The sequence below is a fragment of the Myotis brandtii genome, unplaced genomic scaffold (genome assembly GCF_000412655.1).
Source record: "Myotis brandtii unplaced genomic scaffold, ASM41265v1 scaffold320, whole genome shotgun sequence".
Lineage (NCBI taxonomy): Eukaryota > Metazoa > Chordata > Mammalia > Chiroptera > Vespertilionidae > Myotis > Myotis brandtii.
The window spans coordinates 1,240,420-1,260,015 of NW_005362270.1; the positions used below are offsets into that span (position 1 = coordinate 1,240,420).

General features: G+C 50.2%; 1 protein-coding gene across 1 annotated transcript in view; it reads left to right on the forward strand.

Moving 5' to 3' along the window:
* Nucleotides 1-19,596, forward strand: part of COL15A1 (collagen, type XV, alpha 1) — a 101,872-nt gene that overhangs the window by 18,170 nt on the left and 64,106 nt on the right. The window contains exons 2-3 of the mRNA XM_005870651.2: nucleotides 17,391-17,938; nucleotides 19,478-19,552. Of these exons, the coding sequence (XP_005870713.2) occupies nucleotides 17,391-17,938; nucleotides 19,478-19,552 (623 nt within the window). The remainder of the gene's footprint in view (nucleotides 1-17,390; nucleotides 17,939-19,477; nucleotides 19,553-19,596) is intronic.

Here is a 19,596-nt window from a genome sequence, read left to right on the forward strand (position 1 = left end):
TAACACCCAGATAGGCCATGAGCAGCCTCCCTGAGGCCTCCAGCCAAATCTCAAGAACCTTAAAAGTAGATAATGGAGAAGGGGAAGCATATGTGGTTCACATTCCCCACCCTGATCCTTGTTTCAGGGCGAGGGAAGGTGGACGCAGCTGGAGTTTAGTCTGAAGTCTAAGAGGCCAGTGAGTTTATGAGCGACGCTCCTAACACAGTCGGTGGGTGAGAGCCAAGGGCAGGCCTTTTGCAGAAGGCTGGTCATTCAAAGCCCTTCTGCTTAAGGGTCAGCCAGAAGGATGGAGAAAGATCTCGGACTCAGAAAAGTTAGCATCAAGCCTCTGTGAGGTTATAAACACAGGTTTCCTTCACTGCCTGAAATGTATGGCATTTCTATGAACTTTTCATAAGCCGAAATGGTATAAAGTGTAGAAGCAATTACCGTAGGACACATCTTGCTAACGGGTGCACGAAATACATCGAGATCATGTACAGATGTTCACAGACACAGTTCAAAGCTACGGGAGCTTGATCCTGAGATGCTGAGTGTAGTTGCCCAGGGAAGGAGCTTGGCAGTGCCGCTTGGGTGCGCATTGCTTCCATAGCGCTTGCTGCAAAACAAGTGCTGGGTGCTATGTTCGCCTTTTATTCGTAAAAGCAAAATCCTCTTCGGATTTCTTTTAGTTCGTGTAAACAGGTACTAATATAGGTCTTTCATAACAGCGAAGTGGCGTAAAACGAACTTTTGAAAAGCAGGGGGTGCCTGTACTCCATTATACAGTCAAGCCTCAGTTCTCAAACGTCTCCCATCTCAAATAATTTGGTTCTCGACCAAGTTGCTCACAGAAGACTCGGTTGTCAAACAAATCTTCAATTCTCGACCCGACAACCCTTTCATGCTGATACCTGCATGATGAGTCATGAGTCTCTCTCGTAACAAACAAAAGAGAGAATGCGCAAGTATGAGTCAGTTTACTGCTAATCCTTGCGTTGTTAACATCTCTGGATATTGTGCTGTAAGTATTTATTGACAAATATCACCCTGACAAAGAAGTAGCAAGCATGCGACAAACTAGTTCACTCACAATGTAGTGTTTCACTTCAGGCAAGTGTTAAAACGCAGGCAAAACCAAACATCATTGGATAGATTTTTAGTGAGACAGAGGCCCAGGGAGCCTGAAGCAAATTCTAGTGGAACATCTCTGGATATTATGCTGTAAGTATTTATTGACAAATATCACCCTGACAAAGAAGTAGCAAGCATGCGACAAACTAGTTCACTCACAATGTAGTGTTTCACTTCAGGCAAGTGTTAAAACGCAGGCAAAACCAAACATCATTGGATAGATTTTTAGTGAGACAGAGGCCCAGGGAGCCTGAAGCAAATTCTAGTGGAACAAAGAGACTAGAGCGAGAAAGAGCCCCAGAAGAGCTACCCAATATTTTTATGGAAGGGGACTCCCCTTCCCAACAATAACATCCCTCCATCCCTCCATCCCTCCATCCCTCCATCCCTCCATCCCTCCATCCCTCCATCCCTCCATCCCTCCATCCCTCCATCCCTCCATCCCTCCATCCCTCCATCCCTCCATCCCTCCATCCCTCCATCCCTCCATCCCTCCATCCCTCCATCCCATATTCAGTCATTAATAGCTCTCAACATTAAAGGTAAGTTCTAGTGTGTACAAAAATTTTTATTTTTTTTTACTATACATTTCATGTCCTTTTTGTTTTTAAAGTGTTTAAAGATTAAACAATACATTAGACATGTACTGTATACAAGAAAGTTTAAAATAGGGAATCACTTAGGGATCTGGAATGGATTAATTCAATTTACAATATTTCTAATGGGAAAAAATGATTTGGTTTCCAAACAGATAGCGTCTTTTTTTTTTCTTTAGTCATCCTTCTGCATTTGAAATTGCAAAATTGTGTTGACAACTTTCATATGTTGTCCTCATCTCTTGTTCTATTTTTTTTTTAATTTATTCAGATAGCTTCTTGAACAGCTTTCCAGAACAAATTAAGTTCAAGAACCAAAGTTCCACTGTACTTCCGTAAAAGCAAAATCCTCTTTGGATTTCTTTCAGTTCGTGTAAACAGGTACTAATGTAGGTCTTTCATAACAGCGAAGTGGCATTAAACGAACTTTCGAAAAGCAGGGGGTGCCTGTACTCCATTATACAGTCAAGCCTCAGTTCTCAAACGTCTCCCATCTCAAATAATTTGGTTCTCGACCAAGTTGCTCACAGAAGAATATGTCTCGGTTGTCAAACAAATCTTCAATTCTCGACCCGACAACCCTTTCATGCTGATACCTGCATGATGAGTCATGAGTCTCTCTCGTAACAAACAAAAGAGAGAATGCGCAAGTATGAGTCAGTTTACTGCTAATCCTTGCGTTGTTAACATCTCTGGATATTGTGCTGTAAGTATTTATTGACAAATATCACCCTGACAAAGAAGTAGCAAGCATGCGATGAACTAGTTCACTCACAATGTAGTGTTTCACTTCAGGCAAGTGTTAAAACGCATAGAAGTTGGGAGATATAGAGATGAAATAGAAGGTGATGCATCCCTACCTGGAGGGCTCACAGGCCTGTGGGAGACACAAGCGAGTGAACAGATAACAGAGTAGGGAGGAATGGAACTTCAGGGGGATCTCAGCCAGGGAGGGTTTCTTGGGCAAGATGGTGACTCATTTGTAGGCATCTAGAAGGAGTCACTCTGAGGCCCAGCTTCTAATGTGGCTGGCATGGATTTCCCTGGAAGTCTTCAGGTACCTGCCTAATGTGGGGCAGGAGAGCTGGGGAGACAAGGGAAGTCGCTGTCGCTGCCTGCCTGGAAGGCGTGGACTCCTCCCAGTTAGGACAGGCTTTCCCTGGGGACCAGCTCTCTTGAGACCACAAGCTTCAGAACCCTCGCCCAGCACGCCCAGACTGTGGGCTGGAGCTCCCAAGCCTCTCTGTATCCGCCAGTGTGGGGCTGCTTGGCTGCCCCACTCCCGGCCCCGGGGCCCTCCTGTTGTTAGTGGCATCTACTAACTAGGGGACTCAGCCTCCCATCAGTGTGGCTGGGATGTCCCTCATTTGCTGTGCTGTGATTAGAAGGAAGCCCTATCTTGGCTGGGGCCCTGCCTAGGTTTGACTCTGTCCAGTCCTGAGCCAGAGTCTCGGCCCCGCTGCTCTCTGCCTGTTCATGTCTCCTGTCCATGATTCCCCATAGCTGGCCTCCGTTCCTGCTGGCCACCGACCCTCAGCAGCACGGTGCAGGGCAGATGACGATGAGGGTGCATCATCACCTGGAGGGCTAAAGCCCAGGGGCTGGCCCTCACTGCATAGTTTCAGACTTAGTAGGTCTGGAGTAGAGCCCATGAGTTTGTATCTCTGATCACTTCCCGGGTGATACCGATGCTGCTGGTCCAGGAACCATATTTGAGAAGCACTGGTATCCTGGTTAAGCAGGTTCAAGGGGAGGTGGGCTATGGAGCTTGAACTCAGGCTGTCCGGGTCCAAATCTTATCTCTGCCACTTACTGGGTGTGTGGCCTAATATCTCTGCAGCTCAGTCTCCTTGTTTATTTTTTGTTAATCCTCACCCGAGGATGTTTTCCCATTGATTTTTAGAGAGGATGGGAGGGAGAGGGAAAGACAGAGAGAAACATCAATGTGAAAGAGACACATTGACTGGTTGCCTCCAGCATGTGCCCAGACCAGGGCCAGGGATCGACGTGCCCTTGACTAGAATCAAACCTGCGACCCTTCAGCCTGCGGGCCAATGCTCTATCCATTGAGACAAACCAGCCCGGGCTCAAGCTCCTCGTTTATAGAGATAAGAGCACCTTCCTCACTGGGTTATTGTGAGTATTAAATGACCCAATCTAGGTCAAGCTCCTCTTTTATAGAGATAAGAGCACCACTGGGTTATTGTGAGTATTAAATGACCCAATCTAGGTCCGACTTGGCAAATAATAAACATTCAGTGAATGTATTAGATTTTGGGCTGCTGCAACAAATTACCACAATCTATTGGCTTAAAACAGAAGAAATTTATTCTTGTGAAGTCTTGGAGGCCAGAAGCCCAAAGTCAAGGTGTCGGCAGGTTCAAGAGGAGAGTCCTCTTTGCCTCTTCCAGGACCTGGTGGCCGTCAGCATTCCTTGGCTCAGGGCGGCATCACTCCAGTCTCTGCCTCCATCATCACAAGGTCCCCTCCTCCCCTGTCAAATCTGCCCTGTGTGTCTCTTCCAAGGACTTATCGTTGGCGTGTCTACCTGGGTAATCCAGGGTTATCTGTTCATCTCGAGATTCTTTGTTTAATCCTATCAGCAAAAGACTCTTCTTCCAAATAAGGTCACATTAACAGGTTCAATGGACATGGCTTTTGGAAGGCCATCATTCAAACCACTATAGTCAACACGGGCCATTGTTATCATAGTTTAGTTGCTGCTGCTCCCAGCAGCTGCCATTAGGCATGAGTTGGGGGATGGAGTGGGGTGCCGCACCAGTTTTCCAGTTTTCAGCTCCTCGGGGTTGGCCCCATTTTACTAAACTCATTGCCAGGCTGGGGCAGGAAATTCTGCTTATGAAGTTATATCGGCCACATTATAGCACTTCAGTCCGTTCAAATTTCACTAATCTGAGAAGAAAAACAAAAAGCACTCTCAGCCCCAGGCACCTGTTGGGAGCCCCCTGTCCATGTTGTTTCTTACACCTGGGCAGGCACACCTGAGGGAGCATTTTCACATTTGACCCTCACTGCAACCTAGTGAAGGAGGTGGTATTTCCCCATTTTGCAGGTGAAGAAACTGAGGCTGAGAGGGAAGATTGCCGGAAACTACCCTTCATGGCAATTATAGACAATAGTTTGGGGGAGAGGAAAAAAATGTTGTCATTCATAATAACCACAGTAACCACAGCCACTATACTTAATTAACTGCATGCTTTTGCTAGGCCTTCTGCTCAGTATTTTATGTCTACTGTCTCAGGTTATTTTCAAAACTCTCTCCAGAAGTAGGTGGCGTTGTTCCTATGTTACAGATACAGAAACTGAGACTCAGATAGGTGAAGTGTCTTGTCCAAAGTTGCACAGCTTTTCTGTGCTGAGCTGGGATTTGAAACTAGAGCTGGCTGAGTCTTTCTCCCCAACACCGTGCTGCTGGGAGATCTTTTTCCCAGCTCTGAAAATATGTCAGGTCTGCCAAAATGAGAGCAGTGGCTGCCAGGTGGCCAGCACGACCAGAGCTCCCAACGCTTCCAGACCTGCTCAGAAGATGAAGGCCGTGAGAGACCATCTCTTGCTGCAGTGGAGCTCTGTTCCTGATAGCTAAAGGGCGGTGCTGAGCGAGGTGGTCAAGACAATGGGAATAGAGAGGCAGATATGCCCCAGGTCAGGCAGGGCTGCCATGATCAGGGTGTGTTCCCTGGAGTGGGTCAGCCTTGGGTTGAGGTGACATTCCTGGAGAGGAGCAGAGAGAGACTCAACTTTTTGCATCAGACAGATGAGGGTTTCAATCTCCAGTTCTGGGACCCAATAGCTGTGTTTCTGTGGACAAGCTACTCAACTTCTCTGTGCCTCTGTTCCCTCATCTGTAGGTTGGGAACAGTGAGACTAGGGTTGTTGTAAAGAATGCAGGCTGTGCATTATCGTCACCTAGGCAGCTGTGCAGACTCGCCATGCCCATGCCACTCCTGGACCAGCTGACGCAGCATCTCTCAGGGTGGGCCTGGCATTGGTGTGTTGAAACATCTTCTGATCTGTGCAGCCAGGGTTGAAACCAAGGCTCTGCAGGTAAAGTACTTGGTGCCCTGGACTCAATACACAGGAGCCACTAGTATGCATCTACTCATACATTCATAAAATTAGCATCTATTGGGCACCTACCTGTGCCAGCTTCTGTGCCAAGCCCCAAGGAGCGCCTGTCCAGGTTAGCTGTTCCTATTTATTGATCAGCCACTTCTAGCACTGCTTCCAAGAAAATGAGTTCATTGGGCTCAACACTTGAAGACATGAGCCAAATTTGATATTCGGAGGTTTTACTGATAAGAAGAAAATATAGAAAACATACCCACATCAGAGAGACTGAAACCCTGTGTGTAGGAAGTGCAATCAGCGCTCTCCAGACCATTACAGAGGCATCTAGGGAAGAAAGAGTGGGCTGCACACTCTCTGTGGGCCACTAGGCAAATGTCTTCCCTGCAGCGCCCCCAATTCAGCATCCGTTACGTGGAAGGGGTTCAGTGGGTTGATTGTAACTGCAGGTGTGTTTCTTCACATGAGGCTGTAATCGGAACCCAATATTAACCAAATTAAGTCTGAATTGTTTGGTGTGAGGGTGTGTAAGAGGGCAGGTAAGTGTGTATGAACGTGTGAGAGCATGAGAAAGTATCCGTGAATGGACGTGTGTGAGTCGGTGTGAGTGTGAGCATGTGAAGGTGTCAGTGTGCATGAGTGTGGGATGAGTGTGGGTGAAGATGTGTGTTTCTGTGTGTTATGTGTGAGTGTGTGTTGTGAATAGGCAAAAGTATTCTATGAGCGTGTTTTTATGAGTGTGAATCTGTGTGTGAGTGTGTGTTAGGGGGCCCAAGGGCAGGCCTTCTCCTCAGTCTCCCCTCCCCTTGCCCGTGGCCCCCTCTCTGCCCCTCCCCCTGGCCCTGGGGAATGCAGTTTGAAACCCTCTGGTCCAGCATCTACACTGACCCTGCCTGCCCAGGTTCCCTGTCCCCTTCCAGTACTGAGCCTGGCGGTTTTCAGGAGCCACAAGTTGTCGGGTGCCCCCTTCCAGCAGGTCATCAAGTGTTCCTGTCTGGCACCCCTTGTGTGCCCCCGACAGGCCCCTTTCCCCCCAGGCCCATTTTCCATGCATTTTCCTCGCGGAGCCCTGGCCAGCCCTCCAGAGCCGCCTGCCGGGGAATGACTCATTCCAGCTGATGTCATCCTCAGGATTCAAGGCCCTGGTCACACTCAAAGAGTCCTTGTTCCCCAGATGGAAAAGGAAGGCCCATAAATCCAGAGCAGTTGACTACAGCGCTCTTCCCAGATGCCCGTGGCTGCTCACGTCTGCTCACACCTGCCGGCTTTAGCCGTGCCACGTGGGGCAGTGCGCGTGGTCCCCGAGATGGGTCCAGACCCAGGTCCTCAGAACAGAGGTTTGGGCAGGGGGCAAAGGAGGGCTCTGAAGACCCTCCCCTCAGCAAGACAGCAAGACCCACCCATGCTTCCTGAGGCCTGTGTGACTCGCACGGGACCCAATTAGGGGGGTGGTGGCGAGCAGACCTGGGTCTCAGAATGATGTGTCAGACCACACTCTCTCCAGGCTGACCTCCGCAGTTCCCTAGTTGCTGGGACTCCTTATCTGATGATATTATTAGTCCTTTCAGCGGCTGTGAGGGGAACTGGCAAGGGTGTGCGCGTGCCTGGCCCAGAGCCAGCCGGGCCCAGTTCGCCAGGACTCACACTGGGTCCTGAGTGTTCTGGGCACAGCCCTCATTGCGTTGTCCATTCTCCCAATGATGCTGTGAGCTCACTGCACAGAGGATTGAAGTGACATGTTCAAGGTCATACACAGTTAGTGTCAGACCCAGGACTCAAGCCTAGGTCTGTCTGACACCCAAGACCTAGGGCAGTGATGGTGAACCTTTTGAGCTCGGCGTACCAGCATTTTGAAAAACCCTAACTTAACTCTGGTGCCGTGTCACATATAGAATTTTTTTGATATTTGCAACCATAGTAAAACAAAGATTTATATTTTTGATATTTATTTTATATATTTAAATGCCATTTAACAAAGAAAAATCAACCAAAAAAAATGAGTTCGCGTGTCACCTCTGACACGCGTGTCATAGGTTCGCCATCACTGCCCTAGGGGTTAACCCTTACCTGTGGCTGCCAACTGGAGAGGGCACCAAACTCACCCAGGCCGGGCCCTGGAAGACCCTGTGTCCATAGGGCCAGGCAGGAAGAGCAGAACTTTGATTTTTTAAAAGCTCCCCGGGTGACTCTGATGTGTGGCCGGGGCTGGAATGTTCACACCATGCTATACTATCGATTGAGGTTTGAATCCAGACTCCAATTGCTTATTATGCTCATGACCTTGGAGCAGAAATTAACTTCTCTGAGCCTCGATTTTCCAACCTGTAAAATGGGCATAATAAAATTATCTACCTCATAGAGAATCAGAGTGAAGATGGAATGATTGGCAGAAAGCTCTTTGGGCGATGCCTGTCACACAGCAAGCCCACAGCAAGCTTCGGGTTCATTGTTTCTTGTCATTCATCCATAGGTCACCCTTGGCTGGGGACTGTGAGATGAGTCTGCAAGGTCCATGCCCAATAGCCCATCTCTAATCATAACAGACAAGGAAGGGGACTGACCACCAGACTGAAGTGAGGGTGTTTGCGTGGAGGGATGGACAGGAACTATGGGGACCCAGGGATGGCAACCCCTTCTCTCCCAGGTCACAAGGGAAGCCTGGGAGGCAGTGGGCTGTAACGGGCAGAGCCCAGCGTTGGGTCTTCAATGCTGGCTCCTGCCCTGGGGCCTCGAGTGAGTTATTCCCCTCCCGGGGGCTTGATTCTTTCCTCTGTGAAATGAGAGCATGGTCCCTGCCTTGCCCTCCTCCTGGAGGAAGGAACAGGTGAAAGGATGCTTTGGAAACCGGAGAGGGTGTTGGGTGGGTACCTTCCTACTGGGGCTCTCAGCTGGGCCCTGCTCTTCCAGCTGCTGGGCAGGGCAGCCAACTGCAGGGCCCACACCTTGCCAGGCTTTGCCCACCTCCAGCTCCTTTCAGAAACATCCTATTCTCAGTTTAGGCCAGAGGCCTGAGAAAGAGAGAGAGAGAGAGAGAGAGGAGGGAGGGGAGCTCACACAGTAAGTTCATTGAGCAGGAAAATTCCTATGCTATATATGAAAACCGGAAAAGGGAAGGAGGCGGTCTAAGTTTACATGTAGAAAAATACTCTTCTGTAGTTTGGAAAAATGAGGTCTTTCATTGTTGGCAAGCCCAGGTCTCCCTTCTAGGTTGATCCAGGATTTTTGCCCTGGCAGGGAAACGGTTCTTTTTCTAAGAAATGCATTGGTGGTAGGTTTTTCTAAGAACCTCTTGCAGCTTTACTGGGTGCAGACGGACCCCATGCAGCATAAAATCTGTTGTGTTCACTTTCCTCAGGAAGGGAGTCAGGTAGAGCCCAGAGCCTCTGGGACTCCAGCCTGGGTGGGGTGATGTCTCCTTTTAGGCAGAGCTGTGACATTTTCCTGGGCACATCACTCCCTGCCTCTGGCCAGACTGCTCTGTCCAAAGCCAAGTGGGAGGGCTGGGTTTGTCCTGATCGCTGTTGGAGTCATTCCTTCCAGGCCTGAGGCTGTGGGCTGAAGGAACCACAGTTAAGGGTGGTTAGAGAAATTAGACGGGAGATGAGGAAAATGCAGAATCGGAGGCTCTCCGACCTAGCAAGGGCCTTGGGAAACCATCTAGTCCAAGCCTCTCGTTTCAAAGATGAGGAACCTGAGGCTCAGCGAGGAGAGGGACTATGCCTCCCAGGCTGGCCCATCGCTCTGTGCAATATCTGAGAGACCATGATGTGGAAGCTGAGGCTGACTTGTGTACAGTCCCAGAAGGCAGAGCTAGGCCCAGCCAGGTAGGTGGGAGCTACAGGGAGATATGCCGGAGCTCACCAGGAGAAAGAGCTCCGAAGACTTAGCAGCTGGAAGAGCTGGGCCCAGCTGAGAGCCCCAGTAGGAAGGTACCCACTTCACTCCAGACCTCTCTCTCTAATTCTGTTGCAGGGACCCCCCCCCCCCCCACACACACACCCTCTTCATCTCCCAAGTTTCCCCAGGCACAAACTGAGTATCCCTCCAAGCTGCAACCCTTCCTTGGTTTTCTTGAAGGTGCAGTTCTCCATATGGCCGCCAGGGGCCACTGCCATGCACAATCTGTCCAGCAGGGGCCAGCGTTGCTGTGGGGGGAGTAAGCTCCCCAACAGTGGAGATGTGCAAGCATAAACCAGATGGCTTTTCAGTGGGTGTATGGCAGAGGAAACGCCTTTTTTAGATGGTGAGCTGCTCTTTGTGTATAGAGTCTAAGGCTTGCTGACTCTCCAGGGAGGTGGGAGGAAGGGAAGACATGGGCCAGGAGGTCTGACTTTGGTACAACTAGCGTCTCAGGGGCCACCTCCCTGTAGGGGTATCCAAAGGGAAGGGAAAGAACAGTCCTGAGAAGATGCAACAATGTCCCCTCCCAGGCAGGACAGCCTGAGGAGGAGCAAGGAGGAAGGACACGAAGGTGGGTTCTCTGCGGCTCCCTAGCTCATGCTGCTGGCAGCAAGAGAGGTAGTGGGAACCTCCTCTCTATGCAGGGACTGAATTTATGGAAACCCAGGCCAGAGTGGCCCTGCTGGGGTCCCCAGGGCAGTCACCCCAACTTTGCCTGTGTACCCTTAGTCTGTTGGCTCTGGCCCCTGGCCATAGCAGCATGGGGTCCTCTGGACCTCCTGATCCTGCCCAGGGAACACACCAGCCAGCTCGAAGCAGTCAGCGTGCCCCTATTAAAGCTGACTGAAGTGTCCTGTAGGTCTTCACTGCCACAGGTGGGAATGAGAGATGTGGAGAGGGGCACCTTTGGTGTAGGATAAGGACAGGACGGGAGGCAGGCACCTGGATTCTAGTCCCGACTTGGCCCTGTGTGACCTCAGACTTGCACTCCAGGCCTCTCTCTCCAATTCTGTTGCAGGGACCCCCCACCCCCACTCCTCTCTCCCAAGTTTCCCCAGGCACAGACTGAGTATCTCTTCAAGCTGCAACCCTTCCTTGGTTTTCTTGAAGGTGCAGTTCTCCATATGGCCGCCAGGGGCCACTGCCATGCACAGTCCTGGGATGTCCTCAGCCCCTCAGGTTCTGCTTGTCTGGCTTCTCCACAGTCCTTGTTGACCCAGAGCCAGAGGAACACGTCTTAGCCCCTTAAATGCTAACAAGCGGGAGCACTGGGCTGGGTCCCGGATGTCATCTGTGAGCTGGAGCTTTGCAAAGCCAGATAGAGTTCCCTGGGAGGTCAGACTCTAAAGCCCAGGACCCCACCGATGGACAAGCTGAATCAGCCCATTACACAGAACGAGAAACTGAGGCCCAACTGGGGAGGAGAGGCGCCAGATATCTTGGAGTCCATAGAGGAGGAAAAGAGGGGGGTGTTTCCACCAGTTATTCACCTCCTTTGGGCGGGTCGCTGTTGTCTATGTGGAAGGAGAACCCGAACCCTGCCTTGTTTGTTTCTTTATTGCTAGGATTTTGTCCTGGCTTCCATGGAAACTGGCTTTGGACCCCTAGGAGGAAAGTCGCACCCTGCGGTGACTACTCAGATTTTCCCTTTCCTGGTCCATCTCTGAAGCAGTCTGGTTCCTCTCCCTGTGCCCTTGGGAGGGGCCGCCCCAGAGAGGTGCTCTGGAACCGAAGTCTGTAGGGGAATGAAGCCCAGTGGTGTCTGTCTGTCCCCTTTCCTTCGGCCACTTTGCTGAGTGCCTGCTTTGTACCAAGCCCTGATGGGGGTGACGCCTGTGGCTCTGAGTGTAGGGCCGGGGTGGGACGCTGGTGTCTTGGGGTGCAGCTGAGTGAGCCTGGAAAGAATCAGCTGTGAGAATGTGAGAATATGGGGAAGGCTGTTACTAATAGAAGAAACAGCGTGAGCATAGACAGAGACAGGGAAAGGGGGAGAGTGAGGAGATGAAGCAGAGGGTGTCTCGAATGGGATTTCGACCTCATCCATGAAGGCTTGGAACTTTGAGTAGATGACTGCTAGCTGGACACCTGGACCGCGAGCTTCCTCACCACCTGCATTCTAGGTTCATCTCCATATCCCAGCATCACGCAAGGCACGACGTGGGGGCTTTATAAATGTTATCAGATCAATGAATCGGAAAAGTATGTTGAAGAACCCCATTGTAAATAAAGTTATCCCTACGCATTAATGGCATGAGATTGAAACGGAGGTCAGATTCAGCCCCAGGAGGCGTTTTAAGGGCACTGAAAACACATAGACTATGTCAGAGTGGATGCAGCTCTGAGAGTCTATCTTGTATGACACCTTGATACACAGATGGGGAAACTGAGGTCAGGCAGGGGAAGCAGTTTGCCAAAGAGCACAGATAGAGTCAATGGAAGAGCTGGGACTCCCCTGAAGAGTCCTGCCTCCCCTGCCTGGACCCCCTGCTGCCCCATGGCTGTGTGCATCCTTGGGAGCCTCTGGGCCCGTGGACCAGGCATCCTGGAGATGGCAGGGAGCCTGGAACATGCAGTGAGGTCCTCGTTAGACCTGGGATCTCCAGCCTGACCTCACTAACCTTTATCGGGGCTTCAGTCTCTGCCTGGCACTTCCCATGAGCTATGCATTTTAGGAATATTATTTTACTCAAGTTACACAATGTCCTCTGAGGTAGGTACTATTATCTGGGGAGAAGTGTGGTGCCCTCCCATGAAGGGCCCTGAGGTTCCTGAGGCCAGAGTTCTAGGATCAGCCCCCAACCAGCATGCCCCCCTCCAGTCTGCCCCTCCAGGATGGTAGGCTGTCTTCCCACCAGCTGTGATCTCCACCCCCCACCCCATCCCTTCCCGCCCAGCACGGAGCCATTCAAGGACAAGCCTATGGACCAAATGCTAGGCCTGTTTGTCTTGGCTCTGGCTTCTCTCCCCTCCCCTCCCTGGTGGCTGCCTGAGCAGGTGGCCCTTCTGCCAGAGGCCAAGGGTAAATGAGCCAGCAGGCCCAGGTGCAGCCCTCAGCACAGGTCACTCCAGGCCAGGGGTTGCTCCCCGCCACTGGACAATGCCGTGGGACAATGTGTGTGGAGGGAGGTGGGGCTGCTGAGAGCAGGGCTGTGCTGACTTGGGCTTCCTCTAGATTCGTGGCTGGGCTCCCTCTGTGGCCGACCCAGTGGAAATAAGGTCTTGCAGCTGGTGCCTGCGCACTAAGTCTCCCCGTGCAAGTCAGGCCTGGGCAGCAGGGGCACCCGCTCAGGAGACCTGTGACTGCAAGTCCTCCCAGGCAGAACCACACCTCCCTCCGTCCATCCTTTAGATACTCCCTCTGCTGCTTCCTGGTTGCGTCTCCTGGTGATGGAGCGCTCTTCCTGACCCCCGTCTCCCTGTCTGTTAAACCAGGGTAGATTTGGGATTATTTTTTAAAGCAGAATCTGTCTGGGACTAAGAATTCCCAGAATTGCCACGTGGAAGCCTGGGCTGTATTGCTTAAGCAGGCGTCCCGGTGGGAATGTTTCAGCCCCTGCCCCCAATCCCCTAAACCCCCACCTGTCCCTGGGACACCCTGGACACCACCTGCAAATAAATGACCGCTCTGGCCCATTTGCTCCTGGTGGAACCTCACATCCCCCAAGCCCGGGTCAGCCCTGCGGAGGAGCTCCCGCTCCTGTTCTCAGTGGGAGAGAGAGGGGAACTGGAGAGAAAGTTTTCACCGGGCCAAAGGAAGGAGAAAGCGGGCTGTCAGCAGGGTGCTCCGCGTTTTGTTTTGTTTTTATCTTTAAACTGTGGAGGGAGAATAGAAATCTCAGTGGGGTGTTTGCTTTTATTTCTGTTTCTTTTCACTCTCCATCCTCCCTCCTCCCCCCCCCCCCCCCCACAGAGATGGGCTATATCTGAGTGAGTAAAAGCAAGAAGAGAAGGTTTTATAATGTGTAAAGGGGGATGGAAGGAGTGAATATCTTTAAGAATATGTCAGTGTCTTTATTTTTCACACCATGTACAAGTAGAAAAGTCTGATAGTGATTCTATTCTGTACCTTGTTTACCTAATACATCTTGTGGATTGTTTCATGTTAATAACTAAGGAATCACACCTTTTTCTTTTTAATCCTCACCCAAGGATATGTTTATTTTTTAATATATTTTATTGATTTTTTTACAGAGAGGAAGGAAGAGGGATAGAAAGTTAGAAACATCGATGAGAGAGAAACATCGATCAGCTGCCTCCTGCACACCCCCTACTGGGGATGTGCCCGCAACCAAGGTACATGCCCTTGACTGGAATCGAACCTGGGCCCCTTCTGTTCTCAGGCCGACACTCTATCCACTGAGCCAAATCAGTTAGGGCAAGGATATGTTTATTGATTTTAGAGAGAGAGGAAGGGAGAGAGAGATAAACATTGATTGGTTGCTTCGCATACACTCCCCAACTGGGGATCGAGCCCAATCTGGGTATGTGCCCTGATTAGAAATCGAACCCTCATCCTTTCATTGTATGAGACGATGCCCCAGCCAACGGCGCCACCTGCCCATAGCTGGAATCACATCTTTTTAAAAAATATATATTTTTTTATTTTAGAGAAGAAGGGAGCGGGAGAGAGATTTAGGAACATCAATGATGAGAGAGGTCATTGATCAGCTGCCTCCTGCCTACCCCACACTGGGGATAGAGTCCACAACCTCAGGCCCTGACCGGGAATCCCAGCCAGGCTGGGATCACAGCTTTTTAAAGGCTGCATTGTATTTCATTGTAGGGATAAATAAATAAAAACTTGTTATTTATTTATTTTTATAATTTTATTGATTTTTTACAGAGAGGAAGGGAGAGAGATAGAGAGTTAGAAATATCGATGAGAGAGAAGCATTGATCAGCTGCCTCCTGCACACCCCCTACTGGGGATGTGCCTGCAACCAAGGTACATGCCCTTGACCGGAATCAAACCTGGGACCCTTCAGTCCCCAGGCCGACGCTCTATCCAGTGAGCCAAACCAGCTAGGGCAAACTTGTTATTTATTTAACCGTTCCCAAAGATGGACACTTCTATACATTTCAAACCATGTTGCAATGAATATTCTTGATCATGCTTCACATTGCACTCATGTAACTTTATCTGTTAAAACATTCATAGGGGTGTCATTACTGGATCGGAGAGTACCTGTGCACTTGTGATTTGGATAAATATCGGCAAAGTGCTTCCCACAGATGTTACACCAATTTCTCCCCCCCGCCCCCCCAGCATGGCATGAGATGGCCTGTGTCCTCCAGCCCTTGCCAACTCCGCACATTAGCCAGTATTCTATCTTCACGAGCTGATAGGGAAAGAAAGGATATATCTTTGTAGTCGTAACTTACGTTTCTCTCATTCTGAGTGAGGTTGACTGTCTTTTCCTGTGTTTAGGAGCCATTTTTATTTCTTTTGCTGTGGAAAGAATTTCTTATTCTTTGCCCATTTTTCTCTTGGGTTGTTGCCCTCCTGCTTACTCGTTGGCTTTGTGTATCTGGATAATTACTTTGTGGTTTGTAATATATGTAGCAAATATTTTTGTCCAATTTGGGGATTTTATTTTACATTGTGGGGATTTTTATTTTGCTCTCCGAAATTTTAAAAATTTCTATGTCGTTAAATTTAACCAGATTCATCCATCATTTTATTTATGCCTTCTGAGGTCTGTCGTACTTTAGTTAATCTCTGTTTTAATGTATGCTCCAAACTGGAGAGAAAAAGCTTTGGGTTGAGAATCGGATCTGAGTTCGTAGCCAGCAAACCCCTTCCTTCTTTGAACCTCACTTACACCTTCTGTAAAAGGAGCGGGTTGGACTTCATTCATTCATTCATCAGCACTGGGCCGGGTGCTGGGAACACAGAGATGAATGGTGTGGGCCTTGTCTTCATGGTCCAATGGTGAGAGAGACACGTCCCCCAAGAGTGAAATGCAGTGTGCTGGGGCTATGGTGGAGGACCCAGTGTGCACTGAGCGGACATCTAATACAGCCTCAGGAAGGGGAGGAGGGGGTGTGGGTGTAGGAGGTGAAACAAGGTATTTCAAGGGGGGTGAGATCAGGCTGAGTCTTGATGGAAAGGAGTTATCCTGGCAAAATAACTGAGTGGCGTGAGGCTGGGTAGGGTGGGTGACAGAGGGACAGCATTCAAGGTAGAAGGAGGACCTGCAGCAGCACGAGGCACTGGAGGGGAATAAGAAATCAACGTGATCTCTGGAGTTGGAAAGCCTGTGGGCCTCACCCAAATCACATCCCCCTGCCTCCCCTACATGTTGGCAAGAACGCACTGCTGGCGGGCATGTAAAACGGTACAGGGGCATCTTAAACGTTCTCACCACAAAAAAGGAATGATGATTACCTGACATGCCCTAGGTGTTAGCTAAAGCTAAGGTGGAAATCATATTGCACTACATAAGTGTGTCAAAGCAACACATTACATACACCTCAAAGATACACAATGCTATATGTCAATTATGTCTCAATAAAAGATGGCGCAGTTGCTTCAGGGGACATTTTATTTATTATTTATTTGTGTTTTAATCCTCACCCCAGGATATTTTTCCCCCCATTGATTTTTAGAGAGAGTGGAAGGGAGGGGGAGAGACTGGGAGAGAGGGAGAGAAACATGAATGTAAGAGAGATGCATCAATTGGTTGCCTCCCACACACACCCCAACAGGGAATGAGCCTGTAATCGAGGTATGTGCCCTGACCGGAATCAAACCCGGGACCCATCAATCTGCAGCCAACGCTCTAACCACTGAGCAACCAGTGAGGGCTTTCAGGGAACATTTCAGCAACGTTCAGTGAAGTTGTGACTGTATATCCCCTTATCATCCAATAATCCTACCCCCAGATGGTGGAATTACCTGTGCAGGCAAACACACACGAGGAGACATGTCTAAGAAAGTCCATAGCAGTAGTGTTTGTCATATGATGGAAACCTCACTTTCCATCCACGGAAAGCTATTATGGCTATTTGCACCATAGAGTACTGTCATTAAAACATAAGTCACACAGCCCTGTTCCTCAACAAAGACAAACCTCAGAAATACAGTGAGAGAAAAAAAAGTGCCAGAAGAGTACATGCGGCTTGCCAACGTGTATATGGGGTTTAGAGACATGCAGTGGTCCCACACTGTGTTAGAGACACTTCCTCACCTAAGGAACACGTAGAGTCTGCGTGTGAGTGGGCACTCCACATCCCCCCGGGGCTGCCTCTTGGGCACGGCACGGGGAGAGGACTGGAGAGTTCATGAGAGCTCCGGCTGAATTGGTATTTTCTTTCTTATGGCTGGGGGCGTGGGGAGAGCACATGCTTGTTTCTCATGTTATTCTTTAAAAAAATTAAAAAATGTATCTCTTTTACCCAGTATTTCCCCCCATTATCATTTCAACATGTAACCCATGTAAACATTATTAATGAAGTATTTTGCATTCCTTGGTCTAAACTAAGTACTGGAAATTGGTATTTTACACAATGAGACATCTCGGTGGGGGCAACCACCCTTCAGGAGCTCGCTGGCCACACGTGGCTAACGGCTGTTACACTGTACGGTGCAGGTTAACACGCCTCCGGTAGAGGTCATCTCAGGTGACCTCTACGGTTCCAAGCATAGTTGAACATATATGTGAAATGTGGCCTCTCTCTCTCTCCCTGCAGAACCGGCTTCCCAGGCCCACGTGGACCTCATGGAGATCATTGGTCTCCCGCTGTCCCCATCCGTGTCCTTTGTCACAGGCTATGGTGGCTTCCCAGCCTACAGCTTCGGGCCTGGCGCCAACGTGGGCCGCCCGGCCAGCGTCCTCATCCCGCCCACCTTCTTCTGGGACTTTGCCATCAGTGTCATCGTGAAGCCCAGCAGCGACCGAGGCGGCATGCTCTTTGCCATCATGGATACCAACCAGAAGGTCATCCACCTGGGCCTGCAGCTCTCGGCCGTGGAGGACGGCCACCAGCGGGTCATCCTCTACTACACAGAGCCCGGCTCCGCCGTGTCTCGGGAGGCTGCCGCCTTCTCGGTGCCCGCCATGACCCACAGGTGGAACCGATTTGCTGTGATGGTCGAGGGCGAGGAAGTGATCCTCCTGGTGGACTGCGAGGAGCACAGCCACGCCCCCTTCCAGCGGTCCTCCCGGGCCTTGGTTTTCGAGCCCACAACCGGGCTCTTTGTGGGCAGTGCAGGAGCCAGGAACCTGGAGAAATTCATCGTGAGTCCAAGCCCTGCACATCAGGGAGGCCGCTGGACACTGTGTAGCAAACATGAGCGAATATGCTTGTTATTATTTTATCCCTATGTCCTCCAAGAGGCATGCATGCACGGTGGGAAAAACGCTAGGCTGGAACCCAATACAGTGGGGCCTTGACTTACGAGTTTAATTCGTTCCGAGACAGACCTCGTTAAGGAGCTCGTTAAGGAGCTCGTTAACTCAAATTACTCTATCAACTCAATGCAAAAAATCAGCCTAGAGACAGCTGGTATCTCAAAAAACTCGTTAGTCGGGATACTCGTAAGTCAAGGCCCCACTGTACCTGGATCCCAGTCCTGAGTTTGCCTTGTATCCTGATGGGTTAGAGTCTAACCCAGTGGTCGGCAAACTCATTAGCCAACAGAGCCAAATATCAACAGTACAACGATTGAAATTTCTTTTGAGAGCCAAATTTTTTAAACTTAAACTATATAGGTAGGTCCATTGTTATTAACTTAATTAGGGTACTCCTAAGGCTTAGGAAGAGCCACACTCAAGGGGCCAAAGAGCCGCATGTGGCTCGCGAGCCGCAGTTTGCCGACCACGGGGTTAGACAGTCGTGGGTCCCCTGAGCCTCTCTGTGTTCTCTTATCTGGAAGTGGGGAGAAGACACCCTACGTCATGGGGTGGTAGAGTCAACCGAGATGGCCTGTGTGAAAGCACTTGGTTCATTTATAAGAAGAGGAGGGTTTGCTAGAGCCTTCGGTGGTGTGTGGCTTTGGAGAGGGTGGCCGATGCAGTGATTTCTGCAGAGGGTGCCACAAGCTGGAATGCCTGAGCGAGAGAGCTTCTCTCTCTCCTTTTGGACAGTGTGCCCTGAAAAAATATCAGAAAACTGACTTTACCGTCAGAATGGGCTATAATGAACAAGCCATTCTAAAGAAAACCCCTACGTTATTTAGGCAGCCCGTGGACTGACTTTGGGCTTACTGATGCGAGACAGGACCGTGGGGTGGAGCTTGGGTTTACCTGTGGTGTGCTGGAAGACTGAGATTTTTAAGAAGTGAAAATCCAGTGAAGAACTTTTAAACCCTCGCTCTGGGTGGGTTGTGGAGAATGAGGGGTCAGGCGTGGGGAGAGGAGGAAAGTGTGGAGGGAGGGAGGCGGGCTGGCAGCTCTTCTTGGGGCGAGGCTTCTAGCCGAGAAGCTTCCGGCCGCAGGGGCAAGACCCGTCTGGAGAGGGAGACTGCATTTAGGGGCTGCCCCTGACAAGTTGGAGACCTGGGAGCAGCTAGGAGGCTGCTGTGTGAGTCTGTGCTTTGAACACAATACTCCCCAAGGGGCTCTCCAGACAGTGGGGCTCAAATTACATTGGCTCAAGCAAAGATACTCTCCCCCCCCCCCAAATGAGCGCGGGCCTAGGGGTGGCTTGGTTTACTTGTCACGGCCAATACTACCCTGTTACTGGTTCTTCTCCGTTACAAAAACAATCATGTTTCCACTGATGGTTGTACTATAAACGTGCAAGCGGTGGCTTCTGACCTCTCTGCTTTTCCCCAGGGCTCCATACAGCAGCTCACCATCCACTCCGACCCCAGGGCTCCTGAGAAGCGATGTGAAGCCGAAGAATCCTCGGTGAGCTCCCATCCTCCCTTACCCCCGCCCCCCCCTCATCCCCC